Source organism: Suncus etruscus, chromosome 6 (assembly GCF_024139225.1).
Source record: "Suncus etruscus isolate mSunEtr1 chromosome 6, mSunEtr1.pri.cur, whole genome shotgun sequence".
Taxonomy (NCBI): Eukaryota; Metazoa; Chordata; class Mammalia; order Eulipotyphla; family Soricidae; genus Suncus; species Suncus etruscus.
In genome coordinates, this window is record NC_064853.1 from 33128853 (window position 1) to 33152784 (window position 23932).

Sequence of the window (23932 nt, forward strand, 5' to 3'; positions counted from 1 at the left end):
GCATCTTCAGTCTTCACTTGGCTGAATCAGTGGCACCTCAAAATCACTATATCCAGAAATGACCATCTCCTAAACACCTGGGATCCTTCTTTTTGTTTGAGCAAGCCAGGAATTTATAAGCCCACTTTCATTTTTCTTTCATTGCTAACCATGAGGAAACAAGTCAAATTATTTTTTTCTGTTTTGTTGTTGGGCCACACCCAGTGATACTCAGGGGTTACTCCTGGCTCTGCATTCAGGAATCACTCCTGAAAGCTAAGGGACCATATGGAATGCCAAGGATTGAACCCAGGTTGGCCATATGCAAGGCAAACAGCCTACCTACTGTACAATCTCTCTGGCCCCACAAGTCAAGTTCTTTTTTAGCTTACATATGTCTAAGGAATCCATCTTCTCTTCTTTTCTGTTACCTCTCCATGCTTTAGGCCACCATAATTTTCCCCAATGGGTCTCCCTCCTTCTCCCAATCCGTAGTCCATTCTCATCATTAATATGATATCATCTAATCATTACTTCTTTGCATAACATCTTAGTAGTCTTGCATAAAATTCTTGCATAAAATACCATTGTCCTCGGGATAAATTCTAAGCTCTTGCATTCATAGACTATACACTCAGAATTTTCTTGTTTTTTTTTTTTTTTTTTTGTTTTGTTTTGGGGCTAACTTTAGATGCTCAAGGATTACTCCTGGCTGTGCTCGCAGAAATCATTCCTGGTGGTGTTTGGGGGACGATATGTGGTACCCAGGATTGGACCTAGATTGGCTGTGTGCAAGGCAAGCTCCCTACTCACTGTACTATCTCTCTGGCCCCCAGGTGCAGCTTTTGGCCATGGTCAAACTAACTGTGGAACCAGAGATTTGAACCCAGGCTGTCTGCATGCCAGTGCTTTACCTCCTGTACTAATTCTCTGGCCTGGAAAAAAAATTTTTTTTTCTATAAGGAAGAGCTACTGATAAACTCAAAGCTGAGTTTAGTAGCGTCAGTTTCCAGGATGTGGACCTGTCAGATTAGTCTCTCCTCTGGCAAGAGAGGGCTCATAACTCCTATTTATTCATCCTTGGTAGAACTTTATCAGATTTTTTCTCTCCAGATCTCTACAAATCTTTCAAAAGTCAGATCAAGAAGCATCCCCACTGCCATAAATTCTGGCCTCCAGAAGTCCTTCTTATCCCTTATTAGATCTGTTTATTATGATTATATTATTATTTGATCCCTCCTTATTAGAGCTGTTTTCCTCTCCTGTCAAGACTTACAGAAATCAGGCCCAAAGCTGATTAGAGGCCATTAGAGGCCATCGACTTAATAGGTGCTAGTACACATTTGTTACATGTGCGATAAAGGCAAGAAAGCTGTTCCCTAACACACCACCCACCCCTGCTTCTCACTCACTAGGGGCAGGGGTCCTCAAACTTTTTAAACAGGGGGCCAGTTCACTGTTCCTCAGACCATTGGAGGATCTGACTATAGTAAAAACAAAACTTATGAATGATTCTTATGCACACTGCATATATCTTATTTTGCAATGAAGAAACAAAACAGATACAAATACAATATGTGGCCCGCGGGCCATAGTTTGAGGACCACTGCTAGGCCCACAACTGGCAGGGCGGGGAGGCAGGTTGGCACGGGCCTCCTCAACCGTTTAAAACGTTTTTTGTTTTTTTTTTTACCTCTAGCTTTCAGAGCTGTAGCTATAGAGGACGGTAGAGATAGCTAGCTGACGTATGTGAGAGTCCTGCCAGGATGAGACACGATTTCGACGAAAGCCTCACCTTCGACTCCCTATTCCAAGCATCTAGCAAGCCCTCCCACAGACCCTCTGACCTACCCCCAGGAAGGTGGGGACGCTTCCTGACGGGCGTTCCCGCCGTCCAATAGCTGCTCTGGATCCAGCGAGTCAGCCAATAGGAGCTGGCCAAAGATCGAGAGGGGGCGGGGCTTGGTTGCTAGGGCCGAGCCTCCGAAAGACTCGCTTGTTGCTAGGGAGGGAGCGTCCCTCGGGGATTGGGTAGCTTCGAGGGAGGTGGGCGCTGATTGGTCGGCGTTCGGGAGGCTCCGGGTGAGGCCGGGGCGCGCGAGCTGGAGTTCCGGTGGGAGGCCTCCTGCGCCAAGGGCCTGCCTCTTTCACCATGGCCTCGGCTGAGCTGAACTACACCATCGAAATCCCGGAGGAGCCCTGCCGGAGTCAGGGTATGGCAAGGGGCTTTGGACCCTGGCGTGGGGGCGGGACTCTAAGGGAATCTGCGGGCCTGCGAGCGCAACTGTGGCCCCGCCCTTCCAGAGACCACGCCCCTCTCGCGACCCGCCTCCTGATAGGGTCCCGTATGTCCGGGAGTGCAGAGGACCACGCCCCTTATAAGCCACACCCCAAGAGGGACCCCCTCCCCACTTCGCTTTCGAGCCACGCCCCCTCCTGTGCCCTCTGCAAGGTCATGACCCTCTCTTCTAGTCTGTCTTTTTGTCTGAATTCTTAGGCCTGCAGGCTGCAGAGAAAGGCAGGGTCTCCTGGTTCTTTTGTTTGTGGCCCAACTGCCTCCTTCTGGGTCTTTCTGATCTACTGTTTCTTTTTTCCCTGGGATCCTCTCTGAAACTTGACTCAGAACCTACCCTCATCTCTCCTCACTCCACTCTTAGGGGTTGAGGAGCTTTCTTGTGGGCCTATGGTGGAACTCGATTCTAATCCTGACACCTTTTCTTTTATTTGACTGACATGCCTTTTGGCTTGCCATCCGCACAGTTTCCTCATCCGCAGTACGTGGGTGACTGATGGTAATCTTCCTCATAGGGTTGTCGGTTGCACAACCATGCTAATTTGCCATAACTTTTTATTGGTCAAGGTTCTGTGATTTGCAATACTGTTCCTGATGGTTCCCTGAGCACGGAATTGCAATGCTCCATCCCCTCACCTGAGATAGGATGTCTTAAGGACCCAGGACAGTGCCTGGCACCTGGTGGAGTTTGGGGCTGAGCATTATTTCTCTCCCTTGGTTATACCTCAATAACATTCAAGGGAGGTGTGAGCACAACTGGGTGATCAGCCCCACAGATTTTGGTTCTTGGGAAATTGGGTAGTTTGGGGATCCAGAAACAGGGAATTATGGTGGTTGAAGTGGCTACCAACCTGAGCCCAGCAGGGTTCTTGCCAGCAATTTTCAGTATCACCTTCATGCCTCCACTCTCCAACCCCTTCTCTTGCTAGATGCAGAGGCTTGATCTTATCACGGCTCCACATAAAACCCTTCAGTGGCTCCTTATTGCCCTCAGGATAAATCAAGTCTGATTCCTTCCATGGTGTGCAAAGGCTATCATAATTTAGCAGCCACCACTTACCTATTTGATTACTGTGTCCTTCTGCTGCACAGGTTTTATGTTCTGGCAACTCCAAATAGCCTGTGATTGTCCACCTGCCCCTTGCTTCTCTGCTTTTGCTCTCTTGCCATTTCCTGTCTGGAATGACCTTGCTTCCCACTATTCCCTCTTTGTCTGATTTATCTCTAGATCAACTGTATTTCCCAAGAGTTGGATCTGTTGGCTAGGCTTGTTGGGCTGATAGATGTCAAAATAAGTTGGAGAAATTTTGACATGAGTGGAAGATAAAATCAGCTATTATTACTGCCAAGGAGCAAGCCCGAGTATTATATTAGAACTTTCAGCTGCTAAGGACAGCTGTTGCCTTTTGCCTAGCTAGGAAGGCGGAGGAATGAATGTTCTTGCATTCCAGCTGGGCCTCCCAGTGGTCCTGGTTTGCATTTCATCCCTGCCTCTTGCCAGTTTGCTGATTGGCAAGTTACTGAACCTTCTGAGTCCGATTACTGCCCTGTAGTGTAGGAGTAGTAGACTAACTCACAGGATTTATCAGGGTCAACAGAGGCAGGATGTGTGTCCCAGGGGTGTCTGCCTGCAGCTCTGTTTACTGCTCCAGGAGGCTGAGGCCAAGAACTGAAAGAAATTTTGGGACCCTTTTATCCTGTGGCCTCAGATTCTAATAGGATGCTTCCTTCCCAACTTCCTGGCCTGTTGCTGGTCACTGGGATTCTTAGAACTTCCTTCTTTTGAGCTCCAGCAGGCCTTTTGGTCATTCTTGCTTTCAGTTCAGCAACTATGTCCTGGCTGTGGATTTGCTGCCAGCAATTTAGAAGTGACTCACACAGATGCTCTTTCCCTGGGGAAGGGTTATGAGTAGGTAGTTTCACGATATTACTAATTACAGGGTTAGAGGGCTATGCTGGGTAGAACACAGATCAAGGTAATTTATCTTTTCTTTATTTTTTTCTGGGCCACATTGGTGGTGCTAGGGGTTATTCCCGATTATGCACTCAGAAATTACTCTGGGAAGTGCTTGGGGGACCAAGTACCAAGTTTGGTACTGGGGACCGAACCTGGGTTGGTTGTGTGCAAGACAAATGCCCTACCCACCGTATTGTTGCTCCAGTTCCCAACCTTCAATCTTGCTTCTCAAAGGAAATTTGGACTCCTTCAGCTGTTATTTGTTTTTTATTTTTTTATGTTTATTTATTTGTTTATTTAGGTTTTTGGGCCACACCCTAGCGGCGCTCAGAGGTAACTCCTGGTTCTGTGCTCAGAAATCACTCCTGGCAGTTTCAGGAGACCATGTGGGATGCCAGGAATCAAACCTGGGTCAGCCACATGCTGACCCCTACTGCTGTGATATCACTCAGGACCTATAGCTGTTCTTTCTTTGATGTGCTCTACTAACGTCTTTTGGATCAATTCTCTGGAACGACTTTAGTTCATCACACCCTTCCCTGCTAAGTGTATTACCTCTCCCCTCAGTTGAATTGGTGAGTGTAGGACCCTTGGAAGGAGTTAACAGCATACTGATCTCCTGAATGCATTTGCTTCCCATCTGGGAAAAGTTCCCCTCCAGTCTGATATGGCTTCAGAGAATGGCCTTCTTTGGGGCCCTGTCTCTCTTTTGTAATAACTGACCAGTTTGGGGGACATATGTAGGATATACTTATGTAGGGCATTATTTGGTTTTTGAACTTGCTTCCATGTGTTTGAGCCTCAGCACCAGCTCTGCTGGGAGTTGATAGAGAGGTGAGCAGCTGTTGCTGGCCTGTCAGTGAGCTGGAAGCAGCTATAGGTCTGAAATCATTCATAGCCCAGCTGGGCAGGTTCTGTCCCTCCTGCTGGTATTTCCACCAGCCAGTGTTCTGTGGCTGCTCATGCCAAGGTCATCTGCCTGGTCTTTTGCTGGAACAGGTTTCTTGTCACCAATTTTTTGGTGTTTTTGAACTACATCCGGTGACATTCAGGGGTAACTCCTGGCTCTGCACTCAGATCAATTCTGGCAGGCTCGGGGACCATATAGGATGCCAGGGTTCGAACTAGGGTTGGTCCTGTGTTGGCTGTGTGCAAGGCAAACACCCTACCACTGAGTTATCATTCCAGACCCTTGTATTTTCTTTTTTTTGGGGGGCCCACACCCAGCAGCACTCAGGAGTTGCTCCTGGTTCTGCACTCAGAAATTGCTCCTGGCAGGCTCGGGGGACCATATGGGATGCTGCGAATTGAACCTAGCATTGTCCTGGGTCTGCCGTGTGCAAGGCAAATGCCCTACCTCTGTTCTATCTCTCTGACCCCTATTTTCTTTCTTATTTCCCTGAGGAAAATTCTTTAGGACTCCTAAGTTGCTGGTCCTGGCAAGGATGAGGTATCTAGTGAGTGGAGTGGCGTCACTTGACAGTACTGGGACCTAAGCCAGAGATGCGCTGCCTCCTAGCTAGAGAGAGGTCAGCTTTCTCTGCCCTCCTTTGGCCAGGCAGGTCTGCTTAAAGGCACCTGACCTCCTTCACAGTCAGGATCCAGTTCAGAAATAATTTATAGACTTCACAGACTGGGCAGAGGGTATGAAGAAGGCCTTCCAGGGGTCACAGAGAGAAGGGATGAGAAAAGTCTGCTCTTCTGGCACAGATCAAGAAATGTAGACTCAGTACTGGAGAGAGTACAGAGGATCGGGCATGTGGCTGATATAGGTTCAACTCCTGGCATCCCTGAACACCAACAGGAGGGATCCCTGAGCACAGAGCCAGTGGGACAGTTGGATGTGACCCAATACTAACAAACAAAAGTGTAGACTCTGGGGAGATGGCTCAAGGAGTAGAGGACATACCTAACATGTACAAGGCTCTGAATTTGTTCCGTGGCACCCCATGGACCTGTGAGCACTGCTGGAGTGCTCACTGGCACCTGGACAACAACCTAGTGTGGTGTAGGTACAACTCTAGCTTCCTGGAAGGGACTGACTCAGAGTGGACCTGAGCTGTTGGAGGATTGATAGGATCTAGTGGGCCCTGGCTGATAGAGGGGCCTGCTATCCCAAGCAGAAAATGAGATTAAAAAAACAAACTCGGGGCCAGAGTCATAGTATAGTGGATAGTATGCATGCCTTGCACAAAGCCAACCTTCGTTTGATTTCCGGCATCACATATGGTCCCTTGATTACCACCAGGGTAATTTCTGAGAGCAGAGCCAGAAGTAACCCCTGAGCACTGCTGGGTATGGCCCCCCCCCCCCAAAAAAAAAAAGTCATCTCAAAGACCCTGTCAAGGTGCATTGGGATCTGAGTTTTCTTTTATCCGCAGGACCCCCATCTTGCCCAGAAGAAACAGGTGTGGGCCGGAGAGATAGTATGAAGGTAGGGCATTTGCTTTGCATGCAGAAGGATGGTAGTTCGAATCCTGGCATCCCACATGGTCCCCTGAGTCTCTAGGGGGCAATTTCTGAATGTAGAGCCAGGAATAACCCCTGAGCGCTGCTGGCTGTGACCCCCCCCCAAAAAAAAAAAAAGGAACAGTTGTGGCTGGAGTGATAGTGATACAATAGGTAGGGCATTTGCCTTGTATGTGTCTGACTGGGTTTAATTCTGGCACCAGAAATGGTCCCCCAAGCCTGCCAGGAGTGATCCCTAAGCACAGGGCCAGAAATAAACTCGGAGCACTGCTGGATGTGGCTCAAAAAGGAAGAAGAAATGGATGCTTTTTCTTTATTTTATTTTTGCTTTTTGGGGCCACACGGAATGGTGCTCAGAGCTTACTATTAACTCTGCCCTTAGGGATCACTCCTGGGCAGGGCTTGAGACCGTTTGAGGTGCCTGGGATTAAACCCAGGCAGGATGTTCATAAGGCAGGCACCTCACACACTGTAAAATCTCTCACTCCCTTTCCATTATTTGAATAATAATTTCTTTCAGATGTTAATAAACATTATTGTGGGATAGAGGTATCAGAGGGTATCTGCACTCTCAGCTTCCATGTAGGAATCCCCTGGTGATGTGACTTATCCTGGGGAGTCCTCTTAGCTGGTTTTACAGAGGAGGAGCAGACTGGGGGTGGGGTGGAGGACTGGAGTAGTTGGCCCCAAATTACGCTAGGTTTCAGCGTGGGAACTCCATTCCCAATTGATGTGTCTGGCGCCCAGTCACCCGGGCAGTTCTGGACATGGTTCCATTTCTGGGCACGGTTAAGGGGTCTGTTAAAGGCTTTTTATAACAGCAAAAAATTGGAAACAATATCACGTCCTTGTAATGGGAGATTTGCCCATTATGGGAGATTCGCCATAAATTATGGAATATTCATAGCTGTGCTGCAGCCCCTAGAAAGAATGGTTTGGAAATATAGAAACTGACAGGGGGAGATGTTCACAATATATTGCTAAATGGAAGCAGATTACAAAACAGCGTGATTCCAATTTTATTAGCAATTCTTTTCTCCATTTCTACAGCAAGCATGCATTCCTCGTGAAGTAATAATAATAACCTCAATTTATTGAACTTTCTCTGTGCCGGGTACCTTGCTGAGCCCTCTGTTGTCATTGTCTTATTTAATTCTCTGTATTATTAACCCCATTTCCCAGATAAGGAAATTGATTTCTTTCATTGCTATTCTTGGCAGAGTCAGAGACTTAAAGCCCAGGCACAGTTTTATATCGTATGTACTTTGAGAATTATACTACTCTCCTATCTTGTTCTTTCAAAAAGTTAAAAAAAATAAAATAATTTGGTTTAAATATAGAACAGTGCGACTTCAGTATTTCTGGGCATAAAGGACCTTTGGGGTCCTTTTATAGCCTGCATTTTAAAAAGACAGCATAGCCTGGGGAGATAGCTCAGCTAACTATGGGCTAAGCATATACTGTGTATATAAGAGACCTGGGTATTATCTTCACTACCACATAGACCCCTGAGCACTACTGGAGCTACCCACAGGCACTAAACTCAGGACAGTTCCTAAGTGGCCTAAGAAATTAAATAAAAGACTGGAGAGATAGCATGGAGGTAGGGCATTTGCCTTGTCTGCAAAGGATGGTGGTTCGAATCCCAGCATCCCATATATTACTTTGAGCGTGCCAGGAGTGATTTCTGAGCATAGAGCCAGGAGTAACCTCTGAGCGCTGCCAGGTGTGACCCCCCCAAAGAAGAAATTAAATAAAATAAAAGGATTATAATTTGGTTCTGACCAACAAAAAAACATACATTGGGCAAGAGCAACCGTATAGTGGACAAGACACTTGCCGTGCTTGTGGCCAACCTTGATGCAAGTTCTGACATCACAGATGATCCCCTGAGCACCTCCAGGAGTGATCCCCTTATACAGAGCCAGGAGTAAGCCCTGAGAACATTTTATATGGTTCACACACACACCCCTATTGCCCCCCAAAAAGGTGTCAGGGTTGAAAAGAGCTGCAGATTTTTCCATGAGTTTTCTGGATGTCCAAACCCCTCTGATTTCTCAGCTGTTTTGATTCTGATGACATCATCCCCTCTCTGTCTAGTTATCTATTTTTTTATTTTCTGTTTTGGGACCACACCTAGTGGTGTTCAGGGGTTACTCCTGGCTCTGTGCCCATGAATCATTCCTGGTAGTCTCAGTGGAACAAATGGGGAGGATTGAACTGGGGGCCTGTGGTGTGTAAGGCAAATACCCTACCCACTGTACTATTGCTCTGATCCCTCCCTATGGTTTTTTGTATATTTTGGGGCCACACCTGGCAGTGCACAGGGGTTACTTCTGGCTCTGCATTTAGGAATCACTCCTGGCAGGATAGGGAGACTGTATGGGATGCTGGGGATTGAACCCAGGTTGGCCACATGCAAGGCAATGCCCCATCTGTTGTACTATTGCTTTGCCTCCCCCTCTCCAATCATTTTAAAAAGAACATTTTGTTTTGGTTTTGGGGCCACACTTGGCAAGTGCTCAGAAGTTACTCATGGCTCTGCACTCAGAAATCACTTCTGGCAGGCTCGGGGACCATATGAGATGTTGTGGATCAAACCCTGGGTCGGCTGCATGCAAGGCAAATGCCCAACCTGTCACTGTAGCCCCCAAAAGAACATTTTAAATCTCATTGCACAGTGATATAGATTGAACTTTTTTCTTTTTTTGGGGGGGACACACCCGGTGATGCTCAGGGGTTACTCCTGGCTATGCACTCAGAAACTGTTCTTGGCTTGGGGGACCATATGGGACGCTGGGGGATCGAATAGTGGTCCGTCCTAGACTAGTGTGCACTAGGCAGACGTCTTACTGCTTGCGCCACTGCTCTGGCCCCAATATAGATTGATTTTATAAAATGGGTTAAAATTATGAAAAAGAAATAGCTAATTTCAGAAATAATTGCTTTTGTACTTACTGTATACATATATTTTCTGTTATATATATACACACTGCTTTTTAACCTTTTTTTCATTTAATGTAGCACTGTTAATTCATTTAATAATAGCCATACTAAGATATGACTCACATACCATTAAATGTGCCATTCTAAAAAATGCAACTCATTGGTTTTGAGTGCAATCACAGAATTGCAAGCATTGCCACCGTCTAACCCTGGGATATTTTCACTACCTCAAAAAGATATCTTCCATTTGTCATTACCCCATTCATTCCTTCATGTCCAGCTCCTGTCACTGTTAATTTACTTCTGTCTCTGGATTTACCTACCGTATTTTCTGGCATATAAGATGATCCCCTAATTTTGCAGTTAAAACATAGGTTTAGGCCTATATTCGCTGTATCAGACAGAATGTTCCTGTGCTGCAACTGTACGTACCACAGTGAGCCAATCACAACAAGCAAAGGTTCAGAGGTTATACTGTAATAGACGTCCTCTCTGACTCTGGCCAATCTGAGCAGGCTTTTGACAGTGTAGATTCGGGTCCAGAACATTGTCTAATTTGCATGCCTAAAAAGCCTGCTTGGATTGACTGAGTTAGAGAGACGGTCCGAGCAGCCTTGCAGTGATTGGTGCAGGATCGAGTTGGAAAATTCGTTTTGTGGCAATATTCAGACAATTTTCATTTAGCGGCATATTGAAACATTTTTCGGGATATACTGGGTGTATAAGATGACCTCCGATTTTTGGTTGACTTTTTTTTTTGTTTCAAAAGTCATCTTATACGCCGGAAAATATGGTACTTGAACATTGCATGTAAACACAGTCGTGCAATCGGTTCTGGGACTGGCTTTTTTACTTAGTATCTGTGTTCAAGGTTCATCTTTTTGTGACATGTGCCATCATTTTACTCCTTTTTATACTAACTGATTTTTGCTTCACAGATGGTCCACACTTTACTTCCAGTTATAGCAAGAAAACTGCTGTGAACATTGGTGCACGGGTTTGCATGGATATAAGGGTCATAGGTTATAGGATAAAGGTCTCTCTAGTATAGATCCATAGGAGTTAAAGTGTTGGGTTATATAGTACAGTGTGCCTAGTGTTCGGAGGTATGGGCAAAGCCTCCTCGGGCTGTCCCTTTTACTCTTCTCACAGCAGTGAGTGAGGGCTCTGATATTTCCACCTGCATAGCAGCCCTTGTTTTTTGTTTTTTTTTTTTTTTGTTTTTGTTTTTGGTTTTAGGGCCACACCTGGTAACGCTCAGGGGTTACTCCTGGCTATGTGCTCAGAAGTTGCTCTTGGCTTGGGGGACCATATGGGACACCGGGGGATCGAACCGCGGTCCGTCCAAGGCTAGCGCAGGCAAGGCAGGCACCTTACCTTTAGCGCCACCGCCTGGCCCCTTCCCTTGTTATTATCTGACTTTTTTTTTTTGGCTACAACTGGTGATGCTCAGGGGCTACTCCTGAATTCAGGAATCACTCCTGGTGAGCTTGGCAGACCATATGAATCTGCCAGAGACCAAACCCAGGTCAGCCTTGTACAAGGCAAACAACTTTATCCCTGTACTATCTTTCCAGCCCCTTATCTCACTTTTTGAAGATAATCATCTTAGCAGGTATCAAGTGCCTCTTATTATGGGTTTGATTTTTTTTTTTTCCCCTAAAGTCCTTGGTGTTGGGCATCTTTTCATCATAGTGGCCATTTATATATCTTCTTTGGAGAAATGTTCATTCTGATCCTTTCCTTATAAAGTTGGATTGTCTTTTGGGGGGTGGTAGTGGTGTATTTGAACCACAATTGCTGGTGCTCTGCTCAGGATCATTCCTGGTGGTGTTTGTGTAACCATATGGTGCTGGGGATGGAACTAGCATTAGCTGTAGCCCCTGTGCTATCTCTCTGGCTTCAAAATTGGATTGTCTTTTTCATTGAATTGTACATTATTTTTTCATTTTTTTAATATTTTGGACAGATATGTGGGTTGCAATTTTTTTCTCACTTTTGGGTCACATCTGGAAGGACTCGAATCACTCCTGTTGACACCTGTGGCCATGAAATGTTAGGGATCAAACTTGGGCCTCCTACATGCAAAGCATGTGCTCCAACCCTTTATACTTTCTCCTTCATCTCCCTCCCTCCCTCCCTCCCTCCCTCCCTCCCTCCCTCCCTCCCTCCCTCCCTCCCTCCCTCCAGGGGTCACTCTTGGCAGTGCTTGGGGAGATTGTGTGTGGTGTCAGGGATCAAACTGATGTGGGCTGAGTGTGAGGCAAGCACCTTGACTCATTTACTGTTTCTCTGGTCCTATGATCTACTTTCTTAGAATTAATTACTGGGTCAAGGACTGGACTGTTTTGAGAGTTAGTCCATGCTCTAAAATTTCTGTCACTCTTTTCTCCTTATGTTTCCCTTCCTCTTCCTGCCTATCTCTTGTCCTGGTTCAGGCCTCTGGTACCTCCTGCCTCACCCATTACTTTCCTCCTATCTATTCCTGATGGACACTGTCAGTGCCATATGAATGTGTGGTGATGTGGTGAGAATGGATGTGTGACATTATGGGGAAGGGACTTTGAACCCAGTTTGGTGATTGGGGGGGGGGGTGAGATGAAGAAGGGTGGCTAAGGAAATCAGGAGGGGCTTCCTGGTAGTGACAGTGAACTACCTGGCAAGTAGGATGGACTATAGTTAAGCTCAAGCATGAGGGTTGTCCTGCTGGGTGAGGAACAGATGGAGTGTAGGGAGGTGGGATGACAGTGTTGTTTAGAATTCTCTGCTGCTTCCTGGCTGCATGCTTTTGGGGCAAGAGAATCCCCTCTCATTTTCAGCTTTCTTATCTGTAAAATGGGGGTAGCAGTCATAGCAAGCTCACAGGATGGCTGCAGGAGCTAATGAGAAAACACATGAGGATTCCGTCAGGATTCTTGCAAGGCCAGTTTCAGCAAGGGTTGGGTACAGAGGTAAGGGCTGACCTCAGGGGTGCCACTGAGGCTGTGTGGGCAGATGTTTGGAGCCCAAAACTTGCGGAGATTTTATTTTGTCTAGGGGCCTTTTGTGTGTGTGTGTGTGTGTGTGTGTGTGTGTGTGTGTGTGTATGTGTGTGTATGTATGGCATTCATTTTGGGGTTGCTTCCTAGAAATACTAGGGAGAAGACTTGCATCTTCAGGGTTCCAGCATGGGCCCCAGCCTGTGGGTTTGAGTCTGATGACAGTCTGAATGGTCTCTTTGTTTTGTTATGTTTCTTTTTTTTGGCCACACCCAATGGTCCTCAGAGGTTACTCCTGGCTCTGTGCTCAGAAATCACTCCTGGAAGGCTGGGGACCATATGGGATGCCGGGGATCAAACCCGGGTCAGTCCTAGGTCGGTCCTGGGTCAGCCACATGCAAGGCAAATGCCCTACTGCTGTACTATTACTCCAGTCCAATCTGGATGGTCTCTTAAGTCAGAACCCTGATCTAGACTCTGTTTTCACTGCTAATGAGTTCTGTTCCCTTTCTAATGCTGTGTCCTAGTTGTTCATCTGCAAAGTGAGGATCCTGACAGTGGTGACATGGAATGAGCTGGTAGATAAAGTGCCTTAGGATTGCACAAAATTACTGCTGGCTCTGGCCTGGAGAGGAGATGATGTTGTGTCCAGTGGGATAGGCACAGAGGAATAGGGCCTGGTATTGGTGGGGCCAGGAATCATGATGCTGACAACCACCATAGCATTTCCTTTTATTACTCTGCCAAGGGCAGTGGGTAGCAAGAAGGAACTGGGTTTGTCCTGCACAGATACATGTGTATTCATTCAATGCATAGCCACTGAGGGGTGGGAAAGCTACTGAAAGCTTACTGGGAAAGTCACAGCCTAGGGGACAGAGGGATCCCCACCTCCACTGGGTCACTGGCTATGGGAGAGATTAAGCAAAAAGTTGTGTAAGCCACGAATCCACGTGACATCTCACCAATCCCAGTCCCAGAGCCTTTCTCCATTCTGTCCTGCTGTAGAATAAGATCCCAGTTCTAAGGTGTGGGCATAGAAGTGACACAGGGTCTGTCCTCAGTCCTGTTCTTGGCAGTTTTCTCTCCTGCTGCTACTTCTCCCAAGCTTTCTGGTCTCCCACAGCTGCTAGCTGTGTCCAGGCCTCATCATATCTGCCCAAGGGCAGTTCTTGCTCCTCTGTGTGCGGCTAGCATGGCAAACGCCCTTCCTGAACACAGTCACTCTCAGCCCCATTCTCAGACAGAGTCCCTGAGCTTTTCTGGAGGACAGTTCCTTGTGTAGACACAGGGGGCAGTATGGCTCCAGGAGAGGGAAAAGGGCTGTGTGAGGAGGAAGTGTCCAGGCTGGCAGGTGCTTGCAGGCAAAGGACCAGCCACTTAGAGGGTCAGCCACCCATGCCACTTCCCTCTATCAGGCCATGGGAGGTGGGGCTTGTGGGTGTGGAACACCTGACCTGAGCTCTCTTTATGGAGAAGAGCTGAAGAGTCCTTTCTTGACCGGGTGAAGCCCATGGTACCAGAGAGAATGCAATTCAAATGTGGGGCTGGAAGGAGCACAATGGAGTACAGTGCATAGGAGTTTGCCTGGCAAATGCCTGACATGGGTTCAGTCTCTGGTGCCTCATCTAGTTCTTCCAGCACCTGAGTGCAGAGCCAGGACCATGCACCACTGAATGTGTCCCTAAAACAAAACAAAACGACAACAACAAAAAGAAATCTTTGGGGTCGGAGCGGTGGCACCTGTGCTAGCCTAGGACGGACCCAGTTTGGTCCCCCAGCATCCCATATGGTCCCCTAAGCCAGGAGCAATTTCTGAGCACATAGCCAGAAATAATCCCTGAGCATCACCAGGTATGGCCAAAAACAAAACAAAACTAAACAAAGAAATCTTTCCCTCTGGGAGGGCCAGGGAAGCCTAGCTACAACATTCTAACCCAGGGTCAATCTGCTCTGTGATTTGGGGAAAACCTCCAGCCCCTCTGTCTCTATATTGTGGTGGTACCTGAAAAGGCCTGAGAAGGTGGGTGGGCAGTGGGTGGTGAGGCGAGGGAAGCTCATACTCAGACATCTGCACCCCACATCCTGGGGTGGCTCCCAGAGATTCATAACACAGCAAGGGGGGCTGTGACCTTGTCCCAAGACTGCTGGGAGCCTGATTCCCTGCAATTACCCAGCAAGGTTCTGGAGAAGCTGTCTGAGATCCCAGGGCCAGCCGGAAGGGTTTCAGGCTTCCGAGTTAGAGCTGCAGGACCCTGTCCCTCGATCCTCATCTCTCTTCAGAGGCTTAGCACAGCTTGGCAGGAGCTCTGGGATCCCCGGGGGTGCGGGCAGTTAATCTCCACAGGCTGCATCCCCCCTGCTGGAGAGCAGGAACGTGAACTTTTCAATCACATTAATTTCCGCAGGAAATTGTGGTCTTCCTTTTGTGCAAAGGTTAGTGATTTATATTTACCGCCCTCCTAACCAGCCTCGAAATTTACTGTTGCCAGGCCCCCAGCAGCACCCATAAATCCCAGGGTGGCAGCCCAGCACACCAAGTGGTTTGATCCTTGGCAGGGTAGGTGCAGGCCTTCTGGGAGGGCCGACCACTTGCTGCAGGCAGCCTCTGCAGGGAGTGAGTGAGTGAGTGAGTGAGTGAGTGAGTGAGTGAGTGAGTGTGTGTGTGTGTGTGTGTGTGTGTGTGTGTGTGTGTGTGTGTGTGTGTGTGTATGCACTGGGATGGTGGGAAACAAACGAGGTCTGAGCCCTTAGGTTGTGGGGCCTCTTCCAAAGCCCCTGAGAAGGCTGGGCTCAAGGAGCAGGGGAACATGAGCAGCGGCTTCTCTTCCTCAGTCTCAGTTTCCTCTTCTGTCCTAATGGTCTCTCCTGACATCCATGGGCTCAGGCTCAGCATTGGCATTACTATTCTCTAGTCTAGAATGACATAGCTGTGGCAGGGACTCTCCAGTCCTGTTCTGTGGCTTCTCCACTTCTCCACTGAGTATCCTCTTCCTCCTCAGCTCATGGAGTCAGAGCAGGGCCTCATTGTTTCTTCCGAGTCCTCTTGGTCATCCCGACTCCATGCACCATCTCTAACTGTCTATGCTACCAGTCCTCTTTTATTATCTGCTATTTTTTTTTTTTTTTTTGGTTTTTGGGCCACACCCGGTGACGCTCAGGGGTTACTCCTGGCTATGTGCTCAGAAGTCGCTCCTGGCTTGGGGGACCATATGGGACGCCGGGGGATCGAACCGCGGTCCTGTCCAAGGCTAGCGCAGGTAAGGCAGGCACCTTACCTCTTGCGCCACCGCCCGGCCCCTGCTATTATTTTTTTAATTTATATTTTGGGAGGCCCACATGAAGCATGCTCAGCCACCCTCTGTGATGCTGAGGGATACAACTAGGGCCAGCTGCATGCTAGGCAAGTACCTTATCCCCCAACATTCTCTGGCTCCTCCACTGTTTAATATTTTTTGTTTTTGGGTCATACCCAGTGGTGCTCAAGACTTACAACTGACTTCACTCCTGGCAGGGTCAGGGGACCATATATGGTATCAGGGATCAAATCCAGTTGGCCATGTACAAGCCAAATGCCCTACTGTCTGTGCTGTTACACCAGTCCCACCTTCACTATTCTGGAAGAAAATAGTCCTGTACTGTACCATGCTTCAATAGAACTTCACTTGTGGGCACACAGACCTACGTCATTTTCATGTGTCACGTAAGATTTTTTTTCTTTTGATTTTTTTTTGGGTCACACCCGTTTAGGTTTAGGGGTGTCCTGGTTCTGTGCTCAGAAATAACTCCTTACAGGATCGAGGGACCATATGGGATGCCAGGATTCCAACCACCGTCTGTCCTGGGTCGGCTGCGTGCACACCTTACCACTGTGCTATCTCTTTGGCTCCTTCTTTTGATTTTTATAACAACATCTAAACTCATTGAGCACTTTTTCAGCTCTTGGCCAGAGACATATATAGTACAACAGTAGGGCGCTTACCTGGCACGTGCCTGGCTCTGGTTTGATCTCCAGCACATGTTGTGGTCCCTGAGCTCAAATCCAAGAGTAATCCTTGAGCATAGCTGGGTGCGGCACCCCAAAACAAAACAAAAAATTCCAGCTGACAAAGTTATGTGTGTGTGGGTATATGTAGAGGGGAGGATGGAATTTACGGAGTAGGGGTTGTGGGAGATTGTTGGAAGGAGAAAGAGATTAAACTTGGTTCAAGTCCTGTTGTTTGTTATCCTGGGATTGGAGGAAAAGATTCACAGTGTCACCTAGTCTGTCTTTGAGTCAATGAAGAAAGGAGGGGCTGAAGTGATAGTACAGCCAATAGGGTGTTAGCCTGGCATGCAGCTGACCTGAGTTCAACACCCAGCATCCCATATGGTCCCTCAAGCCCACAACAAGTAACCCCTGAGCACCGCTGGATGTGACTCCAAAACAAAATCCCCCAAAATGAAGAAAGATTTTCCAAGTGCCCCGTGGTGCTCTAGAAAGTCCTAGAGACTGTAGATGGGAAGTCCTAAAGGAATCTTGTGGGAGCAGGCACATGGCTGCAGCCTCTAGATTGCCCCCCCCCACCCCAGCTCTGCTGTTGACAAATCCCCTATTCTGTGTTTCAGAGAACAGTTCCAACCAAGGAGGGAAGGAGGCTGAGACCCGGCAGCCTTTGGTGATTCTCTTGGGATGGGGCGGCTGCACGGACAAGAACCTTGCCAAGTACAGCGCCATCTACCACAAAAGGGTGAGTATTGCCTCAGGCCAGGCCCCCTCTGGAAGTTTCTCTGTAGGCAGTTCTGAGGCTTTGCTACCTTCTGCACTGCCATGGAGGAGGACCAGCAGGGGGCAGACCTGGGAGAAGTTCTTAGATTGGTCTATGAGGAAGACAAGTGGTTTTGGGGCCTTCAGCAGTTCGCTTCTGCTCTATAGCTTGTCTGTTCTTCCTATCCTCTGATCTTCCTTCTTCTACCCTGAGTCCCCTGGGCCTGTGAAGTTACTAAACCTTGAGTGGCAGCTGGCTGAAAACTATCTCTTTGGGCACAGTCTGAACCCCTGGCCTGTCTCCTCACTTGACCAGGTGACTTTCTGTCTTAGAGCTGATCCGGGGCCCTTTGGTAATGAGATCCAGGCTGGCAGTTTTCCTTCTTCGTAGGCTGCTCCAGATTTGGACATAGAGGCTGTGATCCCTGGAGAGTGCCTTTGGGGAACCCCCTTCATGTCATGGGCCCTTCTCTCCTGAGCACAGACCTCCCATAGGGGGTGACATGGAGGCAGCTGATGTCAGCCACCAGCCAGAAGCTAGCCTGAGAGGAGTGGTGGCTGCCTGGGAGGAAGGCCTGCAAGTATCCCCTGCCCTCACTCTCCCTCCACTGACCCTTATCTGCCTCGTGCCCAAGGTATGTGGGGTTCTGAGGAAAGTGTCCCCTGAGCTTGAGGTCTACTCCCCCAAGAACAAAGCAGAGGTACTTTACCTCTTCTGAGCTTTTTTTTTTTTTTTTTGGTTTTTGGGCCACACCCAGCGGTGCTCAGGGGTTACTCCTGGCTGTCTGCTCAGAAATAGCTCCTGGCAGGCACGAGGGACCATATGGGACACCGGGATTCAAACCAACCACCTTTGGTCCTGGATCGGCTGCTTGCAAGGTAAACACCGCTGTGCTATCTCTCCGGGCCCCTTCTGAGCTTTTTTATTTCCTGCAGCCCTAGGGACCGAACCCAGGGTCTCATATGTACAAGGTGTGTCTACATTGAGCCCCATTCCTGTCTTAGAGGGTTTTAGTCTGCAGGGGTTCTCAATAGCTTCAGACAGAGGTAGGGCAGGTGTCTGTGAGACTGGGAAGGGCCCTTGGGGCACCAAGGAAGGGGTGTGATCTTAGGTGGGTGCTTCCCAGGTCCCTTTCCTGCAGAATGGGGCAAGGATGGGTAGGGAAAGCTCTGAAAGTCAGGAGTAAGCTAGCACTGTGACATAGGGGAACACCATGGAAATAGGGGAGCATAGTAGGTAGGAGCCAGTACAGTGGGCACAAGGGAGAAGTTGGATTTAGGAGCCCCTTAGGTCTGGGTAGCAGAGCTGGTGAATGTGGGCAGGGGTGAAGCAGGTTTTTGCCTAGTGGTGGGGGAACTGCTTCTGAGATGATGACACTAGATGATGGGAGGAGTGGTGACTGTCTGGGGGATGGGTGGGACAAGGACAAGTGGTCTTGGGACAGAGTTTCTGAGGAGCAGAAGACATGGCAAGTCTTGTGAGGAAAGGAGCAGATAGAGGGGCTTCTGGCAGAATAGGCTGGGAAGTGGCCTTGGGAAATGGGGCACTGTTGAGGAAAGGGCTGGGGGGGGGGGTGTCCTGGGATCTGATCATTTAAGGGCTGGGAGTGGCTTGCTAAGAGCAAAATGGTTAGAGATTAGAGTATTGGAGTTCATTGGAGAGGGTGAGGTGGAGGGAGGAAAATCAAAATCGATCTAAGGGGTGAAGAAGAAGAGGGAGAGAGAACATTATAAAGGCAGAGATGTGGCTCAGCAGTACAAGCACCACATGCCTCACATTTGTGAGGCCCTGGGTTTGATCCCCAGCACAGGGAAAAGGGAAAAAAAGAAAGATACTGTGAAGTTGGTCTGAGTAGGAGTCCAGAGAGAAGAAGAGACAAATGCTAGGAGAGGGAGGTGGCTTTTGCAGAGTAGGGTCTTGGGCCAGGACTGAGTGTGAGCCTGAGAAAAGAGACTGGCAGGATTGAGGGAAGAGGATGTAGAGCTGACATAAAGCCAAACCCAGATTCCCTGGCAACAGGGACTTTTTCTTAGAGAATCCGGGTGGGGAAGTGGCTGTGGAGCAGCACATCAGAGACCTCAAGGTGACCGATCGCAGAGCTATGGGTGCAGGAGGCCTGATGTGTGTGCCTCTCGCAGGAGTGTGGGGATTCTCAGGGCAAGCCATGTGCATGCACAGGCAATGGCGCCAGACAGCATAGCTCAGTTGGGTCCGAGTCATCCACATGCTCGTAGAGTGAGAAGTGTGTATGCGTGCATGTGTTGTGCCCATTTCTGGAGGAGTGCAGCATGCTGGTTCATACCCTTTAGTGGTGTGGGGACTAAGGGGATGTTGTGCTTTTTTTTTTTTTTTTTTTTGGTTTTTGGGCCACACGGGGCGGTGCTCAGGGGTTACTCCTGGCTGTCTGCTCAGAAATAGCTCCTGGCAGGCACGGGAGACCATATGGGACACCGGGATTTGAACCAACCACCTTAGGTCCTGGATCTGCTGCTTGCAAGGCAAACACCGCTGTGTTATCTCTCCGGGCCCGGGATGCTGTGCTTTTCAGGGGACCTATACAGGAGTTGCCTGGATGAGCAGAGGTGGCATGTGTCTGCAGCTGTTTTGCCTGAAGAGGTTTGTGGTGATAGAGAGCCGGAAGCCAGGATCTGCCCGCCCTACACCCTGTGCCCTTCCCACCCTTTCCACCCACCTTGTCTGGCCGCCTGGGCTGCCACCCCAGAAGGCCTGGAGGCCGGGGGCAGAAGAGGGGAAGGCTGGGGGCCTATCAAGGCTCCCAGCGCATCCAAGTTAGGGAGAAGGCCTTCCACATGGGGTCTCCCCAAACCCCATGTGGCAGGAGCTAGCCTCCAGCTCGAGAGGATGGATAGAGAGCCGGAAGCCAGGATCTGCCCGCCCTACACCCTGTGCCCTTCCCACCCTATAGCTTCGGAAAGGGCGGGGAAAGATTGGGACCCCATCCAGGAGGGACCACTGGACACTCACCTTGTCTGGCAGCCTGGGCTGCTACCACAGAAGGCCTGGAGGCCGGGGGCAGAAGAGGGGAAGGCTGGGGGCCTATCAGGGCTCCCAGCGCACCCAAATTAGGAAGAAGGCCTTCCACATGGGGTCTCCCCAAACCCCATGCGGCAGGAGCTAGCCTCCAGCTCAAGAGAGGATGGATAGAGAGCCAGAAGCCAGGATCTGCCCGCCCTACACCCTGTGCCCTTCCCACCCTAGAGCTTGGGGAAGGGTGGGGAAAGCTTGGGACCCCATCCAGGGTTACCTGGATTGATAGAGGTGGGTGTGTTTGCATTTGTGCTCCACGCAGGTTGGAGGGTCAGGGAATGACGTTTCTCCCACCTTTATGGGGTCTGTGAAAGGGGCTACCAGTGTCCCACTCCAGCATCCTGATCCTGGATGGGGCACTGAGGTCTGCTGGGGCCTTGGTGCAAGCAGTGACTGTAGGGTTGGGCAGGTGTGAGACCAGAGACAGAGTGGGCACAGGCTTCCCCCAGCTGACTTGTCATTCCAGAGGCATCCAGACACTGCCAAGGCCACTTTCCTCCCTATCACTCACTGTTCCCCCCAGGGAGTGTTCTTTGTACCAGGTGCTAGTCTGGGCATCAAGATGCATAGTTTCTCCAGACACATCAAGTGGCTCTTTCCTGCAGATTCAGATATGAAGACAATTGGTGGCACCTGGAATTGACCCTGACCCATCTCAGCCAAGTCTACCCCACTCCCATTTCCCTCACAAAAGGTTCTCCCACTCCCTGGAATGGTTAAAAAGAAAAGTTGGGACTCAGACAGGGGCCTTGGTGCCTGCTCTGACCTATCTAGATGGTCTGGAGACTGATGCTCTCAACCTGGCTATTGAGGAACCAAGTTGAATTTGGTTGCAGTTTTAGAATTGAAAACCTTGCCCCTGGTGCTTGCTACACTTTGTGTTAAGCCACAGCCAAGTGTGAGCCATTGCAGGTATGCGCTGGCATCACAGTTAAGGTACTATCCCATTATGGTATGTCAAATTTCGGGAGAGTGGGAGGAGTGGATGGATTTGGGTGTGGCCAGAGGCCATGTCTAGATTATTCTCTGAGCCCAGCTGGAGGTAGCCTGACTTCATGTAGGCCTGGCTCATGAGTGACCCCTGGTGGTCAAGTGTGGGGCCTATGTGCTGTGTTTCATCAGGAGGGTCTTTTATGGGGTACCTCTTTGTACCTAGATGAGCACCAGGTAGGGCAGAGTCACCTAGCAGGGTGTAGCCAAACACCAAGGCCTTAAATGTGCTATATCTTCCCCAGGTTGGGCAAGAAGGAGCAGGCCAGATGTTTCTGAATATGTTCTGGGCTCAGCCCTCACCTTACCATCAAAGGCTGAGGGCACTGGGCCAGCCTGAAGAGATGATCCCACCAGGCCTGGGCACTTTCACTTTTTTTGTTTGTTTTTGGGCCACACCTGGCAGTGCTCAGGGCTTACTCCTGGCTCTGCACTTAGAAATCGCTCCTGGCAGGCTTGGGGGACCATATGGGATGCCTCCTGGGTCATTCACATGCAAGGCCAATGCCCTACCACTGTGCTATCACTCTGGCCCCTGGCATTTCCCCTTTTGAAGGCACCTGTAGTACCAGGAGTGAGGAGGTGCCCAGGCCACAGCCAGGCCGAAAGCCTTGCTGGGCTAATGGGCCTGCAGGATCTGTAGTTGCAAGGCCCTTAGCTTGTCTCAGCCATCCTCCGTCGCTCCTCAGGACCCATCAGGCCTCTCTCCCCTCCCCAGGGCTGCATCGTGATCCGCTACACTGCCCCCTGGCACATGGTCTTCTTCTCCGAGTCCCTGGGCCTCCCTTCGCTTCGTGTTTTGGCTCAGAAGCTCCTGGAGCTGCTCTTTGATCACGAGGTGGACAAGGAGCCCCTGCTCTTCCATGTCTTCAGCAATGCCGGCGCCATGCTGTATCGCCATGTGCTGGAGCTCCTGCACACCCACCGGCGCTTCTGCCACCTGTGTGTGGTGGGCACCATTTTTGACAGCGGGCCTGGTGACAGCAACCTTGTGGGGGCGCTGCGGGCCCTGGAAGCCATCTTGCGGCGCTGGCCGGTCATGCTGCGCCTGCTGATCCAGGGGGCCTTCACCCTGGTGGCAGTCCTGTTCCACATCCTGCTGGCTCCACTCACCGCCCTCTTCCACACTCACTTCTACGACAGGCTCCTCAACTCAGCCTCTCGCTGGCCCGAGCTCTACCTCTACTCCCGGGCTGACAAGGTGGTCCTGGCCAGGGATGTGGAGCGCATGGTTGAAGCACGCCAGGCACACCAGGTCTCTGTGCGTTCTGTGGACTTTGTGTCATCAGCCCATGTCAGTCACCTCCGCGACTTCCCCACGCACTACACCAGCCTCTGTGTCAGTTTCATGCGCAGCTGTGTCCATAGTGGGGTACCTCGCTCAACCCCCTCACCTGTACCCCATAAATAAGTGCCCACCTTCTCCCCACAACTGACACTGGATGTGTTCAGCTCCTTTCAGCCTTTTAGAACTGCATGGTCCCCTTTGTAGAGAATTCCCAGGGTCCTGTGTTCGGGATCACTGTGATGGCTACTGCAGCCCCTAGGGGGCAGCAGTCCTTGTGTGACTGTAGGAGTTCTGCCCTGTGGGTTTCAGATACGTCCACTGGCCAGACTAGTAACTCCCAGGGTTATAAGGGTTAGTAAAGTTGGTAGGGGCCTGGGGGTATTGAGGATGAGCCCAGGATAGATCACTGGTTTCTGGAATTGAGGGTGAGTTTTTGGGATAGATGCCAAAGAAGGGTGAGGCCATTGTAGTGTCTGCTGTTTAGGATCCATAGCAAAGCCCCCAGTCCCTGTGGAACCCATTGAGACTTGCCCACCTGCCTACCCACTGCACGAGAGGCCAGAAGGGAAGTTGGGGATACAGAACTGGGGGCAGCAAAGCTAGAAACCACCAGATCCAGGAAGATTGCCAGATGTGAGGAAGGGTTGGGAGTGGGGAGCAGGCAGGCAGTGGCACTGTGGGTGTCTGGGGCCTTTGTCATTATTGCAACACCTTGTTTCCCTCGGGGAGCCACATGCATCTTTGGAGGCAGGAGAGGCAACTTCAGTCACTTGTTGTCCAGCATTCTATCAGGCACTGTTGTGTGGTACTGAAACAACTTGGTATTCAATAAATCCAGATGGAGATGCTTACTGTGGTGATTTGAGGAGTTCTGGGGGCAGGAATGGGCTTCCAACGTGTGGTAGATAGTGAAGGAGAGCTGTCCAGAGAGCTCCACGACTGGATCCTGTCCCCACAGGTTAACACAGGCCTTCCCAGACATCCCAATTCTGTTGTAGGCTGTGGCTGCACTCCTGGCTATGGCCAACAGGTGGCAGTGCCGCCTGGACCATGAGACAGCTCAATGATCTCCCACAGTTAGTGGGTCTGGCTGGGGCTCTCCTCCTAGTGGGGAGTAACTAGCCATGGAGGACCAACTCAGTCCAAGACAGGGTATGAGAGAGTGATGCCTGCAAGAGTCTGGGTCGCACCGCAGTTCGCCGAACTCTCAGCCATCACTGGAGCTGTCCAGCCTGGCAA

General features: G+C 49.8%; 1 protein-coding gene across 1 annotated transcript; it reads left to right on the forward strand.

Annotated features, from left to right (window-relative positions):
* Positions 1-1997: 1997 nt before the first annotated feature.
* TMEM53 (transmembrane protein 53) lies at positions 1998-23541 on the forward strand. Its single transcript, XM_049774982.1, has 3 exons — positions 1998-2192; positions 17228-17349; positions 22124-23541. The coding sequence occupies exons 1-3, from the start codon at positions 2132-2134 to the stop codon at positions 22814-22816; spliced, it is 876 nt and encodes a 291-aa protein (XP_049630939.1). The 5' UTR covers positions 1998-2131; the 3' UTR covers positions 22817-23541.
* Positions 23542-23932: the final 391 nt, after the last annotated feature.

What these genes read in the sequence shown, in the direction of transcription:
- TMEM53 (XM_049774982.1), top strand. Translation starts at nt 2,132, where the DNA reads ATGGCCTCGGCTGAGCTGAACTACACCATCGAAATCCCGGAGGAGCCC. An exon ending in GGAGCCCTGCCGGAGTCAGG is followed by an intron (nt 2,193 to 17,227) that starts GTATGGCAAGGG and finishes TCTGTGTTTCAG; the next exon opens with AGAACAGTTCCAACCAAGGA. An exon ending in GCGCCATCTACCACAAAAGG is followed by an intron (nt 17,350 to 22,123) that starts GTGAGTATTGCC and finishes TCCCCTCCCCAG; the next exon opens with GGCTGCATCGTGATCCGCTA.